The sequence below is a fragment of the Macrobrachium rosenbergii genome, chromosome 44 (assembly GCF_040412425.1).
Source record: "Macrobrachium rosenbergii isolate ZJJX-2024 chromosome 44, ASM4041242v1, whole genome shotgun sequence".
Classification (NCBI taxonomy): domain Eukaryota; kingdom Metazoa; phylum Arthropoda; class Malacostraca; order Decapoda; family Palaemonidae; genus Macrobrachium; species Macrobrachium rosenbergii.
In genome coordinates this window covers 11,610,459-11,633,003 of record NC_089784.1, presented here as the reverse complement: position 1 = coordinate 11,633,003, position 22,545 = coordinate 11,610,459, and the positions used below count along the sequence as shown (strand labels likewise).

Sequence of the window (22,545 nt, the reverse complement as noted above, 5' to 3'; positions counted from 1 at the left end):
AAATGGCCAGTATTTCTTTCGGACTGGTATCATTTTCCAAATGGCCCCTAGTCATGTTTACTGTGCAAGAAACGGCCTGAATCTTCGTGATGCAGAAATGCAATTGCAATCACCTAAACCTGCGCAAACTTTGCATACCAAAACAGAGGGCGAGACGCTCATAAGCATACTATCAGGACGCAGAGGAGTACGGGATCGGCAACCTGGAGCTCTCAAAGTGGCTCTTGGCATCTCACGTGAATATCGATCAATTATTGCTTGTATACATTGTGCCTGCACAGCGGCCTCGTTCCGTTCTTCTTTTTTTTTTTATTTCTTTTAGGGAGCACAAGAAAGGGAAAGTGTTTTCTTTGCTGATTATACGTTACTTGATAATCACACATATTACAGAGAGAGAGAGAGAGAGAGAGAGAGAGAGAGAGAGAGAGAGAGAGAGAGAGAGAGAGAGAGAGAGAGAGAGAGAGAGAGAGTAATTTGAGAGAAAGCGGAACAATAGTAAAACCAAATTCGATTGGCAGGGTGGAGCTAAGGTAGAGTAATACAGTAGTGTCAAATGTACGAAATTCATAGTATATAAACTGTACTGAACAGGGATTTTAAAGAATTCTTATATAGGTTTGTCCCAGATTTTATTCTTATTTTTTGTTTTTTGATTTCGCAACTAAAAAGTTGACCATTCCGTTTCCATTACCACAATATTACAAAAACTTGTACGTAAGTCAAATGTGGCATAGTTTTTGAAGAGCGGTGACAAATGTACTATACGGTGAAGAAGTCTTCTAATCTCATTGACAGCACTGTTAAGCACCCAGGCAAAGGAAGTCTACTATAATGTTTCCAAGTATTTCCAGCAAAAAAATAAAAAGCCGGACTTTTGATATATCCTTCATCTTTTCAAAATTTAGGCAAAAGCCAACAACAGACAAAAATTTCGAGAGAAGAGCGTTCTCTACCGAGTTATACAAAAGGCATATATCTTAAAACCCCAGGGAGCATATTTAGTCCTCAGCTAAGATATTTGAAATAAAGTAAGGCCCATTAAAAAGAATTAAACAAAATCAGAGTCAAATGACGATGGAAATTCGATCCAATTGCAATAATTCGCTCCTGCCTACTTGCTCTAGAGGTTAATGAGGAGCAACTGAAAAGAAATCTACGCAGGCAAGTCTTGCTACAGACGAGAGCGCAACTCAAGATGATTATGTTTGTGTGACAATCAGGGGTAATTAACCTTTGACAAGTAGTGTAGGTGAATGGAAAACAAGTATGATAAAGATAATTTTGAAAAGATTTAGAGTTTATAATATATTTATAACATATATATATATATATATATATATATATATATATATATATATATATACTGTATATATATATTTATTTGTTTATATATAAATTATATATACGTATATATATGTATATATATATATATATATATATATATATATATATATATATATATTCTTTCACTCACTCCTGTTGCAGCAGCAGTCATGCCACCCATCAATCTTGAGATATCAAAAGTCCGCCTTCATTTTCCTGACGATGAAAATACTTGAAAACATTGTAGAAGACTTCTTCCATAGGTGGGCGGTTAAACGTACTGTCAAGGGACTGACTCACCTTCAAATGAGGTTAGAAGACGTCTCCACCATGCAGTATAATTGTCAACGCTCTTTAAAAACTATGCCACATTTGCGATAAATATAAGATTCTTTTTATCCTGTGGTAATTAATTAAAAAATCTGAGCCAAACCTATAAAAGATTTTTTCAAAAATCCCTGTTCAGTACAATTTGTATACTATGAATTTTGTACATTTGACACTACTGTATTAATCTTCCTTAGCTCCGCCCTGCCAATCGATTTTGGCTTTACTGTAGTAATATTGACGTAATTACAGAGAACATTTCTTATTTAACAAAGTTTATCGAGTTAAAAGCCTCACCAAGCTGATTTTTTTTATTGCAGTAAGTTAGCTGTAGTTAGCTGAAGGATATAGAAGTATCAGTCTCTTCTGACTGAAGTTACCGATGAGGCGATTTAAGAAGGAATTAAGAAGTGAAAAGGAGATTGAAGAGGAGCAAGTCATTAAAACCGAAGGAAGACAAAACACTAAAAGTTGCGGAGAATGGATCTTCATCTTACTCTCCATCCTAGGATATGGCACATTTAATCCCTCCCAAAGGTCAACGCCGCTATCGGTTAACTTATCTATGAATAGGTAACCAAGCTGATGACCATTAATGGTGAGGCGTGGCTAGAATGTCACTTATCTAATTGGCCGTTTCCTGTCCCTGTTCAACAGGTATTTGTATTCACCTTCATTGCTTTTATGGATTCTTGCAATCGCCCACCAGAAATTGATCATCTTATTGGAAGCCAAAGAAAGTTAAGTAATAGAGAAAAATAATGTGAAAGAATAAGGACAAAACGTGCTCTAAAAGAATTCTGATTATTCTGGCCCAGTTGTTACCTTCTCTAGATCATGACTTCAGACTATACCAAAAGGAATAAATGTTAATGGCACGTTAAATTAGTGGAATTAATTCGGTGATATCTGTACTTTAATGAATTAAATAAGACTGAATCTTAAGGATAACATATAACCTCATATACCCCTGCCGATTTTGTGGTATTAAACTAGCTTGGCGAATTCACCACGCAAGATTATTATGCATTACTGTGGTGTGAGTCTCTTTCATAGGACCAAAACCTAAATAAATAATGAAACACTAGCCCTCCTGTATAAAGGGTAATGTTATTTGCGTTACCTGATTAGTTCGTCGGTGAATAACGCACCAATATCATTAGTCCTTCATTCTTCTGGTTAATTTGAAAAATGTCGCTTCAATCTACCACTTCAAGCCGATATTCTGAGTACACCTACTGCGATAACAAAAAATCTTAGGAGTCTGAGGAAGCATTTCACTGGAAGGCTTGGCGCTATTCCAAGATTTTTGCTATAACAAAAAAATTCACTTTCTCCTGGGACTCATAACAAACGTTCGTCACCGTCACAGCTCAACATAGTTCAGATCTCTGTCCCTGCTCTGTCACTGGCTTAAGTAGCAACTTGAGTATGAAGGGGACAGGTAACAATCTTTCCTGTATATCACCGCATATCTGCTATTGCTTTGGCAGGGATATGAAGCTTGACAAAGATGTACTGGTTAAATAATGTAGGTAATTCTATGGATGAGTTTACACATTAGGTACCGATGGGTTTAGTGTGTTTATAGCTTCAGATTATGCTATATGTATATATTCACTTGTTTGTTAATTGTCTTAGTTGTTATTTTGAACTTCATGTTGTGCTGCAAAGGATCATCACTTAAAAATAGAAATGGGAAAAATTATCTAGTATTCAAATCTTCTGAAACTGCCATACTGGGAGAAATACTGATCTCTAAGGTTCCTTCAGGGAATCTAACCTGGCCCAGCCCTGGTCACAATACCAGATTACACAATATTTATAGTAACAATAATTGGTAATTGCCTTTTGTGTCTCTGTAGTACGTTGTAATCACTGTTCGTTGTGTTGCAATATTCATCATTTACCTTTGATTTTTAAAATTTGTATTAAAACCGTCTGATTCAATATGTGTATATCACCTACGGATGTTGAAAACTAACGCATTGTTACCTGCCAGTACGTGCTTGTCTAGGAATGACAGTCATTCTTTCCAGTAATTTGTAATAACTGCTAAATCATCAGTTGAATAAGTTACCTTTACTTTTGAATAAATGTTGTTTCGTGTTTTAATCTTGGCTTGTAGTCTACAGTACGTCAATTTAACGAGGAGTTCTTCACTGCGAAAGCATTAACTTCTCGCACTGACATTATCCATATCACTAATCTTATTAGTAAGGTCTCTGATACCCAAAAATCTCAGTGAATTCACTGACTGTCATTATGGCTGAAAAAATAACAAATACAAATGGCTAAAAATATAGTCTACATAAGTTCGATAAAGGATGAAAGTGTAGCCTATCTACCAAAGTTTTCTTTACAATTCACATACTCTGCCAACATCGTTGTCTAATTATTTTCTTTCTCATTTCCTGCTACTTTGAGATGTTCTAAAGTATTATTCTAATTTACCTATATAACTACTGTATCATTATTCGCTAATGTTTATTTCTTTATGAGTTCATCCTTAAGTAGCAGCGCATCGTTCTCTCAGTTATAACTACTGTATCATTATTCGCTAATGTTTATTTCTTTATGAGTTCATCCTTAAGTAGCAGCGCATCGTTCTCTCAGTTATAAGTTGTTTAGATACGTTTTCTACGAGTGGTCGACAATAGTAGCTCGAGGATTGAAAAAGCATTGCGTGTTAGGGAAAACGTTTTCTCTGTCGCTTCAGTCGTGAATCCTCCTTTTGTCTCTCGTGTAGATTTTTGGGTCATTAAGGCGACTAATCTGGAATTTTGTAATTGTATGTCTTATTGCAAATGGATTGAAATTTTGCTTGTGGTTGGTACGGTGAATTTGCAGATTGTCCCCATTTTCCTTTACCACCACCGTTATCTTGATCCTCATTTTATGAATTATTTAGTATTGATTGGTCTTAGTTCACAAATAAAATAAAGAGTATACAGTAACTGTTGTGACCGACAATTGAGAGGCATAAACACTTTCCATGGTCTTCGATCATTTCTAATATGGATCCCAAAAATTATGCAAAGTTCAAGGCACAATACGGCATTCATTTGTCTACCATAAAAACTAAAATTAATATAAAACGGCACTTGAATTCATCCGCTGCTTTTAGTTGCGACGATCACCAAACACTTTCAGCAATTAAAGTTATCTCTCCAAGTTTGCATTTAAACACTTCACCACATGTTGACAAGTGACTAATAGATATACTTCAGTAGCAAAGTATAAGTTTGTGAGGTTAATTACTTACTGAATGACACTTTCTCTCCATAATTTGATCCTGTTCTTGATTATCAAATAAATTTTCATGGTAGCCAGTTACTTCGGCACCAGATATGCCAGAACCAATGCGCGGCAAGGTATCCCACCGTCATCCAAGAAACCAAGTGTTCTAGGCACCGTCACTGACTGAAACATTCATTGAAGCCGGAGCTGAGTGCACATATTACGCCTATCATTCCCAAAGATAGTAGCTGCCTACAGTGTACCGTACGCGGTGCATCTAGGAATTTCCATTTTACTTTTTCTACTCGTCGTCTGCTCTCATTGGTCTCTTTCCGACTACCTGAATAACTTGGTTAATGAAATCTGACTCAGATTTTCACCCTTAATTGCTGTTGCTGTTTTGGATTAAGCTACTATAGCTCTGTGCTTGTACGGACTTGTTGAACAAATCCTTCACTGGGCCATTGAGTTCAAAACTGTGACTCATTAGTCTGGTTAAAAACCTTAGTACGATGGTTATTATTGTTATTACTAATGGGTACTTATTACACCTGGTGTCTTACTGGAGACTTGTTTGACTAATCCCAATGACGAGGTCGTAAATTTGCGCTTCTTAACGGTGATGCGTAATACCGTTGATAGCGGTAAGGCATAAACTAGTCAGAGATGCTTTGATTTGTTTTATTTTATTTTTTATTAGTGTTAATGGTAAAGCATTTTAGGGTATCAGGAGATAGTCACTGATGTAAACCTGTCCGCATTTCAGTAAATGACGGTCCAAATCCATTCATGACACACTCATAGGGTGTGCATTTTGGTGGACCACAGTAATTTTATGGATGTCGATTAAACGCCAAGAATGACGACAATCGGCACAATAGTCTACGTGCAATAAACTCCACGTTTAGACTTTCTGACTTGCATAGGCGCCTTCAATCTGAATACCCCCAGGGTCCAGAGATTATAATTAATTTGTGACCAGTGGCAAGAGAGGCTGACTCTGACTAAGACATCATTATTATGTGTGCTTTACAGAGCTGGGAGCTAAACGCCAGCCGTGGGCTCGATTACAGTGCAATGCAGGAAGAACTTGTCTCTGAACCGTATTCTTGTTAACATCGCCGCTGTACAGACAGTGTCTGCCGCAGAACTTCAGGAAGATGTAATCTGATTAAAACGCTGGAGCCTCTGAAGTACTTTGCAGACTCTTTTTTTCATGGAACTTTCATCTTGATTTAAACTCTCGAGATTCACTGCCTTCATTAGAATTAATACCTTCTACAAAATGAATTGCTTCTTGATTATAAAATTTGTAATAGGCATTCGTCTCAAACCTGGTTTCCGTCAGTACTACTTCTATTTATGCTAGGGATTTACACAGACAAGTTCTACTACTGTATGAAAGCCGTGTCCAAACAGAAACAGCAGTATGACGGCTATCATAACTCGTAAGTAGAACCTCCCTTGTAGCATTATAGGCTACTATATGACATTGATGGAACAACATGAGTATTTTTTTTTTTTACATCTGACGATAATCTGTGGAATAAGATAAATTACCTTGTTTGTTGCCATCCAACAAGATACTGAATTATTGTATTACCCCATTGTTAAGTTTAAAAATAAAGAAAAAAACATTTCAGAAATAATTTTATACTCGACGAATCTTTGTAGTACTGTACAAATTTATATTATTCAACTCAACCTTGACTTGATAAATCAGTAAAACAACACGATGAAGAACTGCTCAATCTTTGATAGCTAGAAATAACAATCTTAAAAACCCCAGGCTTTATCGTTGTAAAGTTTACAGGTAATTAAAAGATTTATTTCCTCAGTCTCTTCGTGAGCTTGCCACTAATTCGTTAATATACAGACGCTACCGTTGCAACGGCTGTGATCAGTAACGCTAATTTCCCATTACTTGTCTCCTTGCTTTCACCTCAGGGCCAAATGATTTTGTTTGATCGCACCTTCGAGCATCCTTTTGTCTAGTGTTTCTTGACAAGATTCCTGAAGTCATTGGAATTCGAGTACGTTACTACCAACGTATCATTAGCCCCATAATGTTTAAAAATTCACTTCTGATGGCTAATTGTTGATTACGGAAAGGTATGTGACTGCTAACTGATATTATCCACGAGGGATGTTGATGTAAATTGAATGTCGATGGATTCATGTCAAGTGAGTTTGCAGTAAAAAGCACGATGCTACAAGGGACTTATTACGCCTTTGCTGTTTGCTTCTCTCATGTTGAAAAAATGTGGTCGGAGACGGAATAGAAGGTTTAAACTTTAGATATGGTAACGACAGAGACTTGCTATACTTTAATACGCAGATAAAGCTGCTTTAATTAGCAAACCACTACAAGGATTACAAATTTTGCTTATTAAAATTCATCATATATCTAGAGAACTGGGACTCAATCAATCCTAGAGAAACGGAAGTAATAAAAACAGAGTAAGCACAAAGTGATGGAATGACTTTCGATAGAGAAAGGCTTAAAGAGGCTGAATCTTTCCAATATTTAGGGGTAATGATATCCAGTACAGTCTCTCTTTAACTGGAATATAGTGAAACACTGGAAAAGAAAAATCAAACAGTGGGAAGGCTGAAAAATTTTGGAAATCAAAGAAACTGAAACTGCATAGTAAAATGAGATAACACGTAAATCTAGGACGATTCGGATAGCTATACGGGCACGAATTACGGTATGACAAATTTTCAAGGAGTCTGGAGCTGGAGATGAATGCAAGTGGCAGATTTTCAGTCGTCCTGAACTAGTGGTGGTTGTGATAATGATGATGATAGTTTCACAAAGTGCTCATTGGGTTCAAGTTTTACATAAAATTATGCAAGATCATTTTAACTGGGCAATGTACGCAAATTTAGACTAAAACCTTAGTGACCTCTCATAAATCATTTATCGTTCTTTTCCCAAGCTCCATTGCTTTGGGAACATTTATTGAAGTAAAATAAAGTAGAAATGAAATAATATTGAAACTGAATTTATCTATGGCTTTCTAGTTCTTAAAAGACCTTGGATATCGTGCCCTGCTGGAACTGACAAATTACAATGACCTTGCTGGGTGCAGAGATTAGCGATCTCCATAGCAGTATAGGCTTACCTCTGCTGAAGTCTATGGCGATGACGAGAATATCCAAGACTGATGAAACGGAAAACGTGATTTCTTGATCTTTACCAAAGCCTCCACTTGAGTGCTACACAAAGGCCCCAGCGAAATTCCACCTGTCATATCTTTCCTGTGTTGTCACTTCCACGAAGCTTCACTCACCTTCAGCAGCCTCCCATCTCACGGTCCTCTGGTGCCCGTAGGAACCCTCCGTAGTGGGTGGTGCCGTCACTACACCTCAAGCGGCGCACCGAAGGCATTACTAAAGCTTCCCGCCCCTACCTTTTGGACTTTTACTTTGCCTTCATTACTTTCTTCCAGCTTGCTGTCCAACACCCTTTTTAACTATGTTAAGTGCTCATTGGCTGAAAGTGCCAAAGTGCTCGGTCTAATTTTCACAAAAGAAATGAGCCCATAAGAACCCAACTAACACCACCTACACACACCTTACACTTGGCGGTCCTACGCCCTCCCAGCCTGATTTGGCGCGAAATGCATGTCGTGTGACATCCTTTCAAAGCCAGATCCTATCCTGTATTATCCCGCCTCCCCTTTATTAAAACCCCATCCGTTTACATATCATACAAGGATACTGTACAAGAGATTTAACGTGGTATTTTTTAATTTTTTAACTTTGCGTAATGCTTTGTACGTAACGACAAAAAATATAATTTAAAAATGGGTGATGCTTTGTACGTAACGACAAAAAATTTAATTTAAAAATGCGTAATGCTTTGTACTTAATGACAAAAAATGTAATTTAAAGACTGCAAACGTTACTACTTTATTTAATTTATATAAACGGCCACACCTCTCAGAACTCTGTGCAGCATCCCATCTGCATTTCAGACTCCTCATCCCGACCTCGTTAAAGTCAGTTGCCTTCCTTATTTGTTTAGTGTTAATGCAGTGTGCTTGTGCTGTCAGCTTTCGTCTCAACAACGAGCAGACTGTAGGTTTGTGCTTTCATGTATGTATTAAGAGATGTAGCAGGATAATTATTCATGAAGTTTTTTCTACAGAGAAATTGTTTCGGAGATTAGCCAGGTTGGGTATTTCAGGTCAACTGCTATCTAGCCTATTAATGAATTCCACCACGCAGAAGGCCTTTAACCTGCCCTATAGGCTAACAGGTCGAAAAGTAGACCAAAGTCCGAGTAACTTAATGTCTCAAATGAACCTATATTTTATGTTGAAAGCAATTAATGTCCATAAGTAAAATAATACCGGTGCAGTTTTCTGACAAGTCGTAATTTTATTAATTTTGTATATATCATTTGCCGGGGAGGATAAGTATTCATTTGCGATGGAAATAAACCTCAAAATCATTCAAATCACATCATAATACAACAGAAAAACCTATATTTTATGTTGAAAGTAATTAATGTCCATAAGTAAAATAATACCGACTAGACTTATACAGTATATTTTGGACAGTTTATGTCGTGATACATACATGCAGACTACCATTTAATTATTGTTAATACAGTTTATTCATGTGGTTACCCCAAGGCAACGATAGGGCCTTTTCAGAAATGCCCCATTACAGACCTATAAAGTTTTAGAGGGGAAAGGGTAAATGTATGTAATCCATGTAAGACAAATTATTATTAAGCAAGATAGCCTGTAGCTGAATTAGGCTAATGCAAGGATACAGCATAGTATGAGCATCATTAGTTCATCCTAACTTAGGGTTCAAGATGCTAATCTAATTGACATGCACCCCTCTCTTCCCACTTCACCTAACATGACACAAAGTTCCATAAATCTTAGACCCCTTCCAGACTGCCTTTCCTCCTTGGACCCCCAACCCAGTTTGACCCACAGCATCATACATCGTATATAATACAGGAATGCATCCTAATCTAAACTACGATACCGAGTCGCAGTTGGTAAGGGAGTCACTTCCCGTTACCATTTCATGCAGTTGGCAGAGGAGGTGTTGGTTTCCTGATATGTAATAGGGTGGAGTGAAAACAGCACGAAGAGTGTCTCATCTGATCAGTTTAACATGTTGCCTGCAATAGAGCATTCTTGGAACTAGCTTGTAGCGCCATAACTTTCCCATGTTGTCTTGGCTAGTACGATGGAAGCAGCCGCATCAAAATTATTGCGGTTGCTTGCCTACCAAAGGCCATTGGTAAGAGGCAAAGAAAACCTTGTTACACATGTAGTCCAAAAGGTAACATATAGTTGGTCTCCTTTTTCAAATGCCAAATGAGTTATAGTGATCCAAGGATCCCTTGGTCACTGGTGGCTCAGTTGGCGGTGCCAGTGAAATATGTCTTTCAAAGTTTTTTATGTTGTCAACCGGTGGTACACAAAAATACCAACAATTTCTAATTGGTGCAGGTACTTTTCAAGGTAGTTTACTGTAAATTTAATATATGTACTGTTATTACTATTAGCTTGATTGTTATTACTGCTGTTAAATGTAATAATAGATATACAGTATATTTTACATATATACAGTATACTGTATATACTGTAGTCTAATCCGTAAGCTACAAACGTCCTTCAATATCCAATTCGCTCTACCTCGGAAGTAATATATTTTCATATATGTTACCGAAGGGGAATTTTTTTAGTTGATAATAAGTTCGTCGTCTCGTGGGCTCGAACCAATGAAGGACAAGAACTCAGGACTACAGTGGATGCCTTAATCCACACGGCCAGCAAGTGAGGTATAAGTGGATATCGGCTCCCATCTACAAATCCCCGTCGAACTCGGGTGTTTGTATTTAGAGACGATATCCACCCACCTCTGCCATGTTGACCGTGTAGTGTGTTTGTCGCATGCAGCCATATTATGACTTTTTATCACATCACCGTGATTCATATACAACCAGTAAGCTACAAACGTTCTTTAATATCCAATTCGCTCTACCTCGGAAGTAATATATTTTCATATATGTTACCGAAGAGGAATTTTTTTAGTTGATAATAAGTTCGTCGTCTCGTGGGCTCGAACCAATGAAGGACAAGAACTCAGGACTACAGTGGACGCCTTAATCCACACGGCCAGCAAGTGAGGTATAAGTGGATATCGGCTCCCATCTACAAATCCCCGTCGAACTCGGGTGTTTGTATTTAGAGGCGATATCCACCCACCTCTGCCATGTTGACCGTGTAGTGCGTTTGTGGCACGCAGCCATATTATGACTTTTTATCACATCACCGTGATTCACATACAGTCAGTCAGCTACAAACGTCCTTTAATATCCAATTCGCTCTACCTCGGAAGTAATATATTTTCATATATGTTACCGAAGGGGAATTTTTTTAGTTGATTAAGGCATCCACTGTAGTCCTGAGTTCTTGTCCTTCGTTGGTTCGAGCCCATGGGACGACGAACTTATTATCAACTAAAAAAATTCCCCTTCGGTAACATATATGAAAACACTGTTACGGCGCTGAAAAGGCACCATAAGATCGAGTCCGCTTTAAGTCGGTGTTGGCGTAAGTTGGTGATGCACTATAGTTTTTGGGCTTTTCCCTTGGAGGAACAATTACCTAATTTCTTCTTGATTCTAAGTGGATTCCAGCCCTTATAGGAGCTTCCAGCAAAGCAATAGCTGTCATTTCTACGTCATATGGTCTTTTTGGGGAAGTTTTTCGGCCTGAACGGGATCAAGATGAGGCCCTTTCTTTTTATCTGAATTTGCTTGATACAGGTATGTAGTATCTCCCAGACTTGAATATGGTTACAGTACAGATGAGTCTCTGAGATATGCTAGAATGGTGGGCAGACCATTCGAAGCGTCAGTTAGGTCTATCGTTGGAAGTAAAGAACCCAGGCTTCATGTTCATTTTAGTGCCCCAGTGACAATCAGGGCACCTTTGTGATGGATTTAGAGATGTCAGGAGTCTGATTTGCATGGGAGAAGTTGCTTCACTCCAGTAATCTTGAACTCTTAAGTAATCTGAAAAAGCTTAAAACAGTTCAACCACTTGGTAAAGCAAATACTAAGTAGCTGTGGTCTCAGACAGCAGTGCAGCACATTGTTCATTAATTCCTTAATATTCCATTTAGTGGAGAATCATCTTTTTTGGACAGAAGGGGGGAATATTGCATTGATTCCTTAATTTATTCCAGGAAGGAACAACATGTTAGCACATTAACTAAAGCAGAATGAACCTGACTCTTCCTACTGAATGGTACAGTATCTGGAAATTTTAGTGAATTTTGATTGTAGGCATCTTGGTGATAATTCAGAACAAGAGGTTGCCAGTCTACAGCTTCCCCTTCCCAGATCCCCAGACTGGGCAAGTAGGCACATTTCTTCAGGATTGGTCAATTATGGGCACTTAAATCTTTTCTCCTTTTGCAGTCGTAATGAAACTACTTGACAAGTTAAGAAAATCCTGGAACTCCATGATGTCCCTGTAAGTTTTGTGGTGACCATAGAGGGACTGGTTTCAGTACCTACTTACTCAAGCAGTAAATCTCCCTAGGAATCCCCCTTTAAGGAAAGACTGCAAATCATGAAGTTTTCAGGACTTCCACATATTTCAGATAATTCCATTGCCAGTATCAACCATCTTTTGTGAGCATGAGGTTTTCTGTTGTCTTGGGAGTCCGTCCGCAAGTCTAGTAGACTCATCCACTAAGATGCATCAACGGCATTAGACGGTCTGTTGCTCCTTATGTTGGTCTTGAGCTATTTCCTGCATCTGTACCTCTATAGACAGCTTAATTAAGTTCTTTAATTTTCTTAGAAGCACAGGAAGCTGGATAAATACAGTATTGTGAAGCAGTTGACCAGTATGTGTGCAAATATGCAATATATGGACATTTGCTTGCAATATGATCATGTTGCAAGCAATGCAAATTGGCCAAAAAGGGCCTAATAACAAAGCTAGAGGATATAGTTCAATCTTTTCATGATTTACGTCATACTCATCTAGACTTTGCTAACAACCCTATCAAGAGGCCTTAGGTCTTTTGAGATCGAGGGGTATCAGAAAAAATGATCAAAGCTTTTTCTTGGAACCTAGATACTGTATGGTTTAAAAATTGTGTCTGCATATCCATTTGAGCCTTTTTAAAAAGCCCTCTTTATAGCACTTAACTACAGAAATCCTCTGCTTGGTTGCCCTGGCACCTGCGAAGAGCAAGTGAATGCCTACCTGTAAGTGCAGTTATAGTTTTGTATTCTATTTTTCTGTTAAGAAAGTGTGGGATTTCACACATCATCTTGGCTATTATTTACTTTTGGTTTCTTAAACATAATATTCTGTTTTAAAACAAGAGGGGAAGAGAAAGGGAGGGAGGGTGAAATGGAGACACAAGGTACAATTTTACTGTGCAGTAGTGAAAATACTGTGTAACACTAAGTTATTATTTAGATTTTCAATTTTTTCTTTTTCTTTTTGATTGTAATGACAATTTAACTTTCAATTTTTTTTTTTCTTTTTTATTGTAATGACAATAAAATCAGATTCCCTTAAGGAAAAATAACTGAATGAAGAAAATGATTGCAAAGGGCTTTTAAGCCTCCAGAACCATTAACCTCACCCTCCCCCACCATATGCTATATTTAGACAGCTAGAGAGACATGTTGAAAAACATTCAAAAGCTGCTGCTGTTAACTACAAATATACATTTATATATAACTGAGTTGAGGTATTCTGCAGTAATGGCATTAAGAGCAATTACCTATATTTCTTTACAAGGAATTTATCATGGTTTTGCATGGTGCAAAAAAAATTGTATATCTAATACCAGGGATTTTTTACATAGTAATTATAACATAGAGAAGACATTACTGTTTCCAGCTAATTTTAACAAACTATTTTGACTTACATTCTGGTGCCCCTTTTTTGATATATTGATTCTCAGTCACCTTCGAAATAAGTGCAAAATCAGTTTCCTGTAATGAAAAATAACTTTACGCTGGTAAATCAAACTGAGTAAAATTCTTGAGTACAGTTCTCAGTAAGCATCTTATAGCCCACAAGAGTAAATTTATTCATTTGAAAATTATTTTTTCCCTGATCATATGCACTGTGCAATAACTGACAGATAAACTGTATATCATTGGAAAAACAGTTTATTGTAGTTTTGCATGGTACAAAAAATATATGTGCATTAACTAATTTTTTACGAATAATTTATTTTCATGACACAAATTTGTTTTTTGTCAACTTCAACTCATCGATTTGGACTTTTCATCCTGTTTGCTTTTCTTAAAAAAAAAAAAAAAAAAACTATAATTAGTTACAATTATTCAGCTTCAAAAAGACTAATCAGCATTATTCTCCAAAAATGGAATCTTTCCACAATTAGGCTAACTTTAGCTTTATATATATTATATATATATATACATATAGTATATATATATATATATATATATATATATATATATATATATATATATATATATATATAGTTAATTATATACCCTTGTAATAACATGCCTAATGAAGATACATCTACATAGTAATCTTGTTTCTTTGATGTATCACACCATATGAAAGGTAAGGATATCAGTAAAAGAATTTAGAAAGGAAAATACTAGTGTCTTACAAATTATATTTCATTCAAGAAAAGAATACTGCACTTTCAAACATTCTGATAAAAAAATTCTTGATCAGATAAAAAAAAATCAGTGACAGTATCATTTATCTTTGTACAAGAAACGTAAAAGGCCATAAACCCTTAATTTTACCATTGATTGAATTAGTAAGAAGGCTGTTTCATGATCGATATAACTGTTGTTTAAATTAGTGTAAAAAACCATGAAACCTTCAACTATGCTTTTGATTACAGCATATCAGTACAATATCATGAAACTCAATTTTTCAGTTGATTTGATTAGTACAAAAATCATGAAACTTAATTTCTTAGTGGATTAAATTAGTACAAAAGGCCAGGAACCTTTAATTATACTACTGCAAATTATTTAAGGACTATTCACTTCAGACCTGAACAGCTCAGTGCAATCATATTATGTACTGTACTGTACATACATTCTGAGGACTTATAACTGTAAGCTGCATATGGAAAGCAACTTTATCCAGTGCCTGAATACGAATTACACATTATTAAGACATTTACGACAAATAACAACAATTAACTTTTTACAGCTGCCCTACACATACTTCTTGAGGTTAAGATTAATGCAAGGCTATTTATGTGCCTTTAGCTTGAAGTTACTGCAAGGCTATTTATGTGCCTTCACCAGTATATACATAAGCCTCATAAAGATATACAGTATTTATCAAGAAATCTCTTAAAATAATTACAATCTCCTAGGAATTGCAACACTTGAAAAAATAACAATGCATGTATTTTCTCTCCAGCACTACAAAGATGTACATTATAATAACAGTCTTACTGGGCTTCCTTTTTCTCTCCAGCAGCTTTATTCTCTATAATCAAAGGTCCAACATTATCCCCACATATCTTGTTATGTGGAGTGTGAGAGCCATCACAATATGGGAACTGTAAAAAAGAAAAAACAATCAACAATCCACATTGTTATTTCAAGGTAATTTAACCAGACTACTGAGACATTTCCAAGTTCTCAAATGGTTGGGCAGTTGAGCCACAAAAAAAGCACTTGAAAATGACTAACAATCACTTTGTGAACCCCTGGGTTCTTTATTTGGAATGAATATTTTAAGTGCTGAAAAATTATTTACCAAATTAAAATGACTAAAGAATAGTAATTTTCCATACATACTCTGCTTAGATAAAGAGAGATTATCAATTATTTTCAGTAACCAAAGCACAAATGATTTTCAATTTTGAAAAAATCATTGCTGCTCAGGCAACTGATTAAGGAGTCTTGGAAAATACATACTTTACAATGAAACCAACTTGTAAAAGTCACTGTCGCAAAAGATTTTGCTGCTTTGTAAAAACTATACAAGATATATTGGGGAACAACTATTTTATAACCTAGGATATTGCCCACTTATTCTTCAAATGACATGTAATAGTGAAGTACAGTAGTATAAACTGCATTTGTGAAAGGAAGTTCAGGCAGTTACAAAGGTAAACTGGTTACACACGAGGCAACTATTTCATAGAAACTCAAGTAAGTGGTAAAACACACAGAAAGAACTGATAGTAACATTATGCAACAAACAAAGAGCATTTCAGTGCCATCAATGTACATATAGGTATTACTTAAGGTTTGTTGCAACATCCCTACGGCCCTAGTTGCAACCCCTTTCATTCCCTTTACTGTACTTCTGTTCATATTCTCTCTTCCATCCTACTTTCCAACCTCTCCTAACAATTGTTTCATAGTGTAACTCTGAGAGTTTTCTCCTGTTACACCTTTAAAACCTTTACTCTCAGTTACCCTTTCAGCACTGAAGGACCTCATAGGTCCCAGCACTTGGCCTTTGGTCTAAACTGTCAACACTATCCCACTTCCACTACAATAGTTTCAAGTAACAGCACTAATAGCGAAACAGTTATACTTAATGAAAAGAATCTTCAGTGTTAGATGCATATTAAGGTTTTAAGGCTTACTTTGAGCAAGGCTTTGCTGGCTGTAATCTCTTAGTAAACTTTAAGTGCTATCTAAATGCTTTGAACTACTACCCAATATTTAGACATAATCATGTTACATTTTGTATATACAACTGGTGTAATGAAAGAAACAGTGAGGTTACTGTACATGGAAAAAAAGGATACACATTCATTACAAATTCCAGTTTATGCACAATACAACACTGTAATGTGATCGTAAATGTTTTTGGCCCCATAGGGGGGTGGTGCTGTCGGTGCACCTTACGGCATTACTTAAGGTTCTTCGCAGTGTCCCTTCGACCCCTAGCTGCAACCCCTTTCATTCCTTTTACTGTATTTCTGTTGATGTTCTCTTTTCCATCTTCCACCCTCACCTAACAACTGATTCACTGTGCAACTGCGAGATTTTCCTCCTGTTATGCCTTTCCAATCTTTTTACTGTCAATTTCTGTTTCAGCTCTGAATGACCCCATAGGTACCAGCACTTGGCCTAAATTGTATATTCTATTCTTAAATGTTTAGTGAATTACATAATCACGAGAGAGTTAAAAGAACTGATTAATAAACACCATTAAAGTCATCAACTCACAGCTGTCTGATTAATAAACAACATTAAGAGCATCAGCTCACAGCTTGCCTCACTCATTTCTGATGGAGCATTACAATGCAGCAAACACAGCACAAAATGTTTGCAGTCTAAAACAAGTCAATATGGCTACGTAGCAAGAAGAAGTGAGTATATCATTTGTGAGACAGAAAAACAAGTTGAAATGTTGCAATATATCAATATATGCAGTATAAACATAAAATACAAAATATATTCAAACACAGAAGAGACAGTCGAACAGCAGGTCAGACTACGGCCAAAAGAAAACTGCGTAGAACTGAATGTACACCAACTTGGTGGGTGATGCTTCTGCACCCACCAATGGTAACTGTTACCTTACCCACCTTGCAAAAGTTTAATGACCGGATTTCCAGCTCGCTGAAAGTTAATCCCATATGTGAAGACCTCAGGTTTGTATGTACAAATTACTTTAAAAATTTGTCATACCCTACCAAGCTGCCCCAAAGTATTTCATCTTTTTTTTTTTTTACATTATTTTTTTGCATTGTGTTTAAATTGAGCAATCTTCCTTGAAAACTGTCAGAGTTATGCATCTTTGAACAAAAAAGGTACAAATATTTTTTGCATGTATCACGTGAGTGAGTGGCACTTTTCTTATGGAACATGCGATGTTACTTTGTCATTCATTTTTTCATGCTAAAGCAGTCACCGGTTTACGACGGGTTCCATTTTACGCCGCGTCGTAAACCGAAAAATCGTCGAAAATCGTAAAAAAATCCTAAGGAAACCTTACTTTTAATGCTTTGGGTGTACTGAAAATGATGTAAACTGCATTTTTATTGAGTTTTTCATCAAAAGGGTGTATTTTCCTTGTTATAATTACAGCTTTTTGCACTGTATTAACAAGGTAATTTACCTGGGTGTGCTATGGATAAAAAATGAAGACTTTATGCAAAATTTTCTTATATCTTGTAAATCTAGTTAATTTTCACCTACATAACAGTTATTTTTGGGGGATTTTTACGTCACTGTATAGAATTAGTAATCAGCTGTAAAATGAAACAAAACTGAGCAGTCTACCTTGAAAATTGTTGGAGATACAGTATGCATCTAGAGCAAATAAAGGTACAATGATTTTTACGCTTACCACTCGAGTCAGTGCCACTGCCCACAGACGTAATTGTTTATACAAGTCCATAAGCAAAAGGGTTAAATAAAATTTATCCATGAGCTCTACATGTTCTGTCATGAGGATTCCAGATTACAGTAGCAGTACTCAAACTGGAACTCTTTGCACTGGCTTTTCCAGTCATTACCATCTTACAAAAAAAGAGGCACCAATTGAGAAAGCGATATCAGAAGAGATCAGGACAACCTTACGAAAAAATAATGGAAGTTCTAGTGAGGGTGATAGAGTTTAAGTTAACCTGTGCTTCATATGTGAAGAAGGGTATGAGGTCACTCATGACAGACCTATCCAGATGGCAAAAGAAATTATCTGTTTTTCATACCCTTTTGGGGGAACACTTTACAATGTGAACCGCAAAACACAACGTACATGTAAAAACACATTCTTTGCCCAAGCTATATTACTTTCTACTTTTAATTTTCATCCATTCTCTTTGGTCTCTTTCCATCCATACTTCTAGAATTTAACTTCATCTTTCTGAAGTTTTCACATGCCTTTCTAAGAAACCCTTTGGTCAACTGCTCTCATTAAATTTGAATAAACAGCACCTCATATCTCAAATCATGTCTTAAGCAATTACAATGTGAGCAAAACAAGTTATAATTTCTGCATCCTACCAAATATTGCAGTAACTACACACTTAGGATAAAAGAAAAATTTCCTAAAATTAACTGAAATACTTAACAGACATATAATTACACTATACTGTATAAATAAGATAGATATAAATTTACTTGTACGTTGGAGAGGAATGGCCTTAGTCAATATATTCACAGGCAGTGTGATCAAGATGACTGTGATCACTACTTCACTGGTTAACTGGCTAGAACCAACCTGCTCATACTTCTATGAAGGAAATTACTCTTCAGGGGCAGAATCAATAGTGCAACTTGCCCTACTCACAGCAGTTACTGGTCAAGTCATTCCATGTCAATGGGAGTTAATGGACAACAGCAAACTGGCCTTGATTTTGCAAGGGCAGCTTCAAGGGTACAATCCCACGGCCAGAGTTACGTGACTTCCTTTTCACCTGAGTTCATGTGCAGGTGGAGATGACCAACAAATCAGAATAAAACCAGGAGCCATAATCCTTGTAAACTAGGATTCCATGAAAAATGTAGCTATGTGCCTGGAGTTTTACCAAAATTTTATCCAGCTTAGTACTGGTAAAAGTCTCAGTCCCCTGTCACAGTAAAAGTCTCAGTCACTTGTCAAAAGAAATAAACTATCAAGAGCTTCACAAATATGGACTTTTAACTAAGACTATAACAGGTTGTAGGTATTGGCTCAGCCTTAACTTTTATTAACAAGCACAGCAGGGTCAAACTTCCAATTTATAGAAGGCCCAGGAACTGACAGAAGCTGCATAACTCGTTTCAGTCCAGATTCAATTTTGCTGCCACCTCTGCCACTACCAACCAGGTGTTCAGGTATTTTGCCCTGACTACAACACTTTTCATTCCTGACAAAAGCCACTAACTACTGGTAATATTGTCCAATTACACAGTGTCATTCAGTGAAAGTAGAGACCAATTAAATAGTGATGGAGAATACATTTTCCTCAATCAAGAAATGAGAAAATAAAATTCAAAATGAATAAAGTCAAAATTAAAGAAAACCATTAATTTCAAATGCGTAAACGTCAAAACAATCAAATTTTCAGCAATAATAATGAAAATAATAATAAATATAATAATAATACAGTATATGAAGGGAGTAGACCCTCTTTCAAACATGTTCTGTTGAAAAGAAAAGCAATATCAGAGGAACTTTTTTAATATAAGGTCTTTTCAATTCTTATTACAGTACAGTATTCTCTCTTCTTCAAGGGTAATGTCAACTAAGAGCTGGCTGAAGTACAGCCATGCTCAGAAGTGTTGTTACATGACTGCACAGGATTTCGTACATAATTCACTAATTGGCGACTTAACATGCTGCATATTTCTCTCTATTTCAATGCAAAAATATGATTATTTCATAAAATAAGGCCATAATTCCTAGAAAAAAACAGTGACGAAACATCTCAAAAACTTTTGATCATCCAGCGCCGATGTGTTTGACAAAGAAGCCTTCATTAAACCTACTGTGCATTTCAGGGTCGTGTCTAATAGATTTTCGTTGATAAAATCTTACCAAAGAATCAGATATGGACCGTATTTTGGAAAGAGCTATTTGAGGCCACAGCCTAATTGGCAGAAATATGCAGTGATGTCCAGTGTGGATAATTAAGGCACTTATCAGAGTAAATCAAAGAAAATTAAAGGGAAACTTAGCTAAATTTAGTAAGCACCCAGAGAGAGGCTAGTTGTGACATAAACTATGACATCAGACATAATAGCAGGGTTCCCAGTAGTATGATGATTGTAGAAACAAATATTTGACCATCTTGTACAATAAGCAATACCTTGAGTAGTTGAGTAGGATATGCGATAATTATTGAAATTCTATTTTCTATATTTCCATCGAAAGTTCTTCACTTATGGTCTGCTCAAAGTGTAAGACCCTGATTCACACAAGGCTGGCTTAATCTTAAACAAACAACAGCATATCCTTTTACATAATTTTATATTACAATAATTTTTTTTTATTTCATATTTCCTTCAATTTCAATAAGGTTCAGTATAATCAATGGATTACTGGATTATAAAATTTAGGGCATAGCCAAAGCGCTTGGACTATGAGTTAAGAATTTCATTCAGCACTACAATGTAGTTATGATTAAATGAAATATATAATAAAAATAACTGAAAATTGAAAGAATGGGTAACTTCAAAAACCAGGAATACAGAGACTCACTGATAACCACTCAACAACCCTACATCAAACATTAGTGTCAGTTCCAAGTAAATGAATCAAGCATACAGAAACAACAAAACTGACACAGAGGCACACAAATAAAATAATGAAGGGGGGAGTAGTGTGCTTTACCAAGCGCTGTGGATTTATTATGGGATTGATCACGCATTAAGGGAGTTAAGGTTAGAACACTTGCGTTGTGTTACATTCATTTAGCAGGACTAAGCAGGTACACATGAACCAGAACTTTTGAGGAGACAATATGAAGCAACAGAAACTTCAGGGTAACGATGGTTTTCACAGAGCGTATTAGAGGAAGACTTGGTGCATATTTAAGTTAAAGGAAAAGTGAATTGTGCCATGGAACTGTATTACACAATTAATATTCTCATTTGATGCACATTCCCTAATTGTACTTTACTTAGAGACATGACTCATCAAAAAGATAGGAGAGAGAGAGAGTATGCACGGTAGGTATTTGAGTGTGTGAAACAATATAAGAATTCCATATACTATCACTACTATTACCAACGTCTGAGTCTTCATTCATATAGTATATGGGTGAAGTGTCTAGTAAAGTACGTCGTACCATAGTATCAATGAGTGGAAGGGCCTTCAGTAATGACGTTTTACTAGCCTCTATCTACGAGCCTGCTTGATTAGGTTTCCCTTTAAATTTCTTTTATTTACTCTGATAAGTGCCTTAATTATCAACATTAGACATCACTGCACATTTTTCCCAATTAAACTGTGGCTTCAAATAGCTATTTCCAAAATACGATCCGTATCTGATGCTTTGGTAAGATTTTATCGATGAAAATCAATTAGACACGTCCCTGAAATGCACAGTAGGTGCAATGTTAAAATATTATTTTTTTTTTTTTTTTTTTTTTTCATTTTCATACTGCTTGCATTGCAACCATAAAATTCTAAATACAGTATAGTCCCGTTTGATTATTTTCACCCCTTGACACTAAAAAGACAAAGAAGTAAATATGAAAATGTTTCTGTAGATAAAACGCATCTACTGATATCAATGGGTGGGCATGGCGGGCCTGTGTGATGCAACCATTTAAATGATGGCAATATGAACCACCTGGAACATAGGTCTACAGACAATGAAATAATTTTGAAAATATTCATTTTATATTTGTTGCTGAAATATTAATATTTTCATTGAAAAATTAAAATCACAATTTTTTAAAGTAAATTGTATTTTTCCTAACTATACAACCCTGAGGTCCTTTACATTAGGAATTACTTACAGCGAACTCTGATGCTAGAACTGGGGCCACTATTGCTGGACTTGGCGCCGCTAACACCAGAACTAAGCTGCTGACGCCAGAATGAACAGAGGAACGAGACAAGGACAGATCTGCAGCGCTTTCTGACATGTTCAGGTTTCTTGTTACAAGCCACGAGGGAGTAAGACAGGACGTGCCAAGGAAAAGGCAAGAAAAAAGCGAGGGCGCTGACCCTT

General features: G+C 36.3%; 2 protein-coding genes across 2 annotated transcripts in view; both read right to left on the bottom strand.

The window, feature by feature from the left end:
- The window catches only part of LOC136829337 (serine/threonine-protein kinase SIK2-like), a 151,456-nt gene extending 142,962 nt beyond the window's left edge, over window positions 1–8,494 (bottom strand). The window contains exon 1 of the mRNA XM_067087743.1: window positions 8,019–8,494. The gene's annotated coding sequence lies outside the window, so the exon portion shown is untranslated. The remainder of the gene's footprint in view (window positions 1–8,018) is intronic.
- Window positions 8,495–14,544: 6,050 nt separating this feature from the next.
- The window catches only part of Cisd2 (CDGSH iron sulfur domain 2), a 29,208-nt gene continuing 21,207 nt past the window's right edge, over window positions 14,545–22,545 (bottom strand). Inside the window, exon 4 of the mRNA XM_067087740.1 lies at window positions 14,545–15,471. Within this exon, the coding sequence (XP_066943841.1) occupies window positions 15,361–15,471 (111 nt within the window). The 3' untranslated portion in view covers window positions 14,545–15,360. The remainder of the gene's footprint in view (window positions 15,472–22,545) is intronic.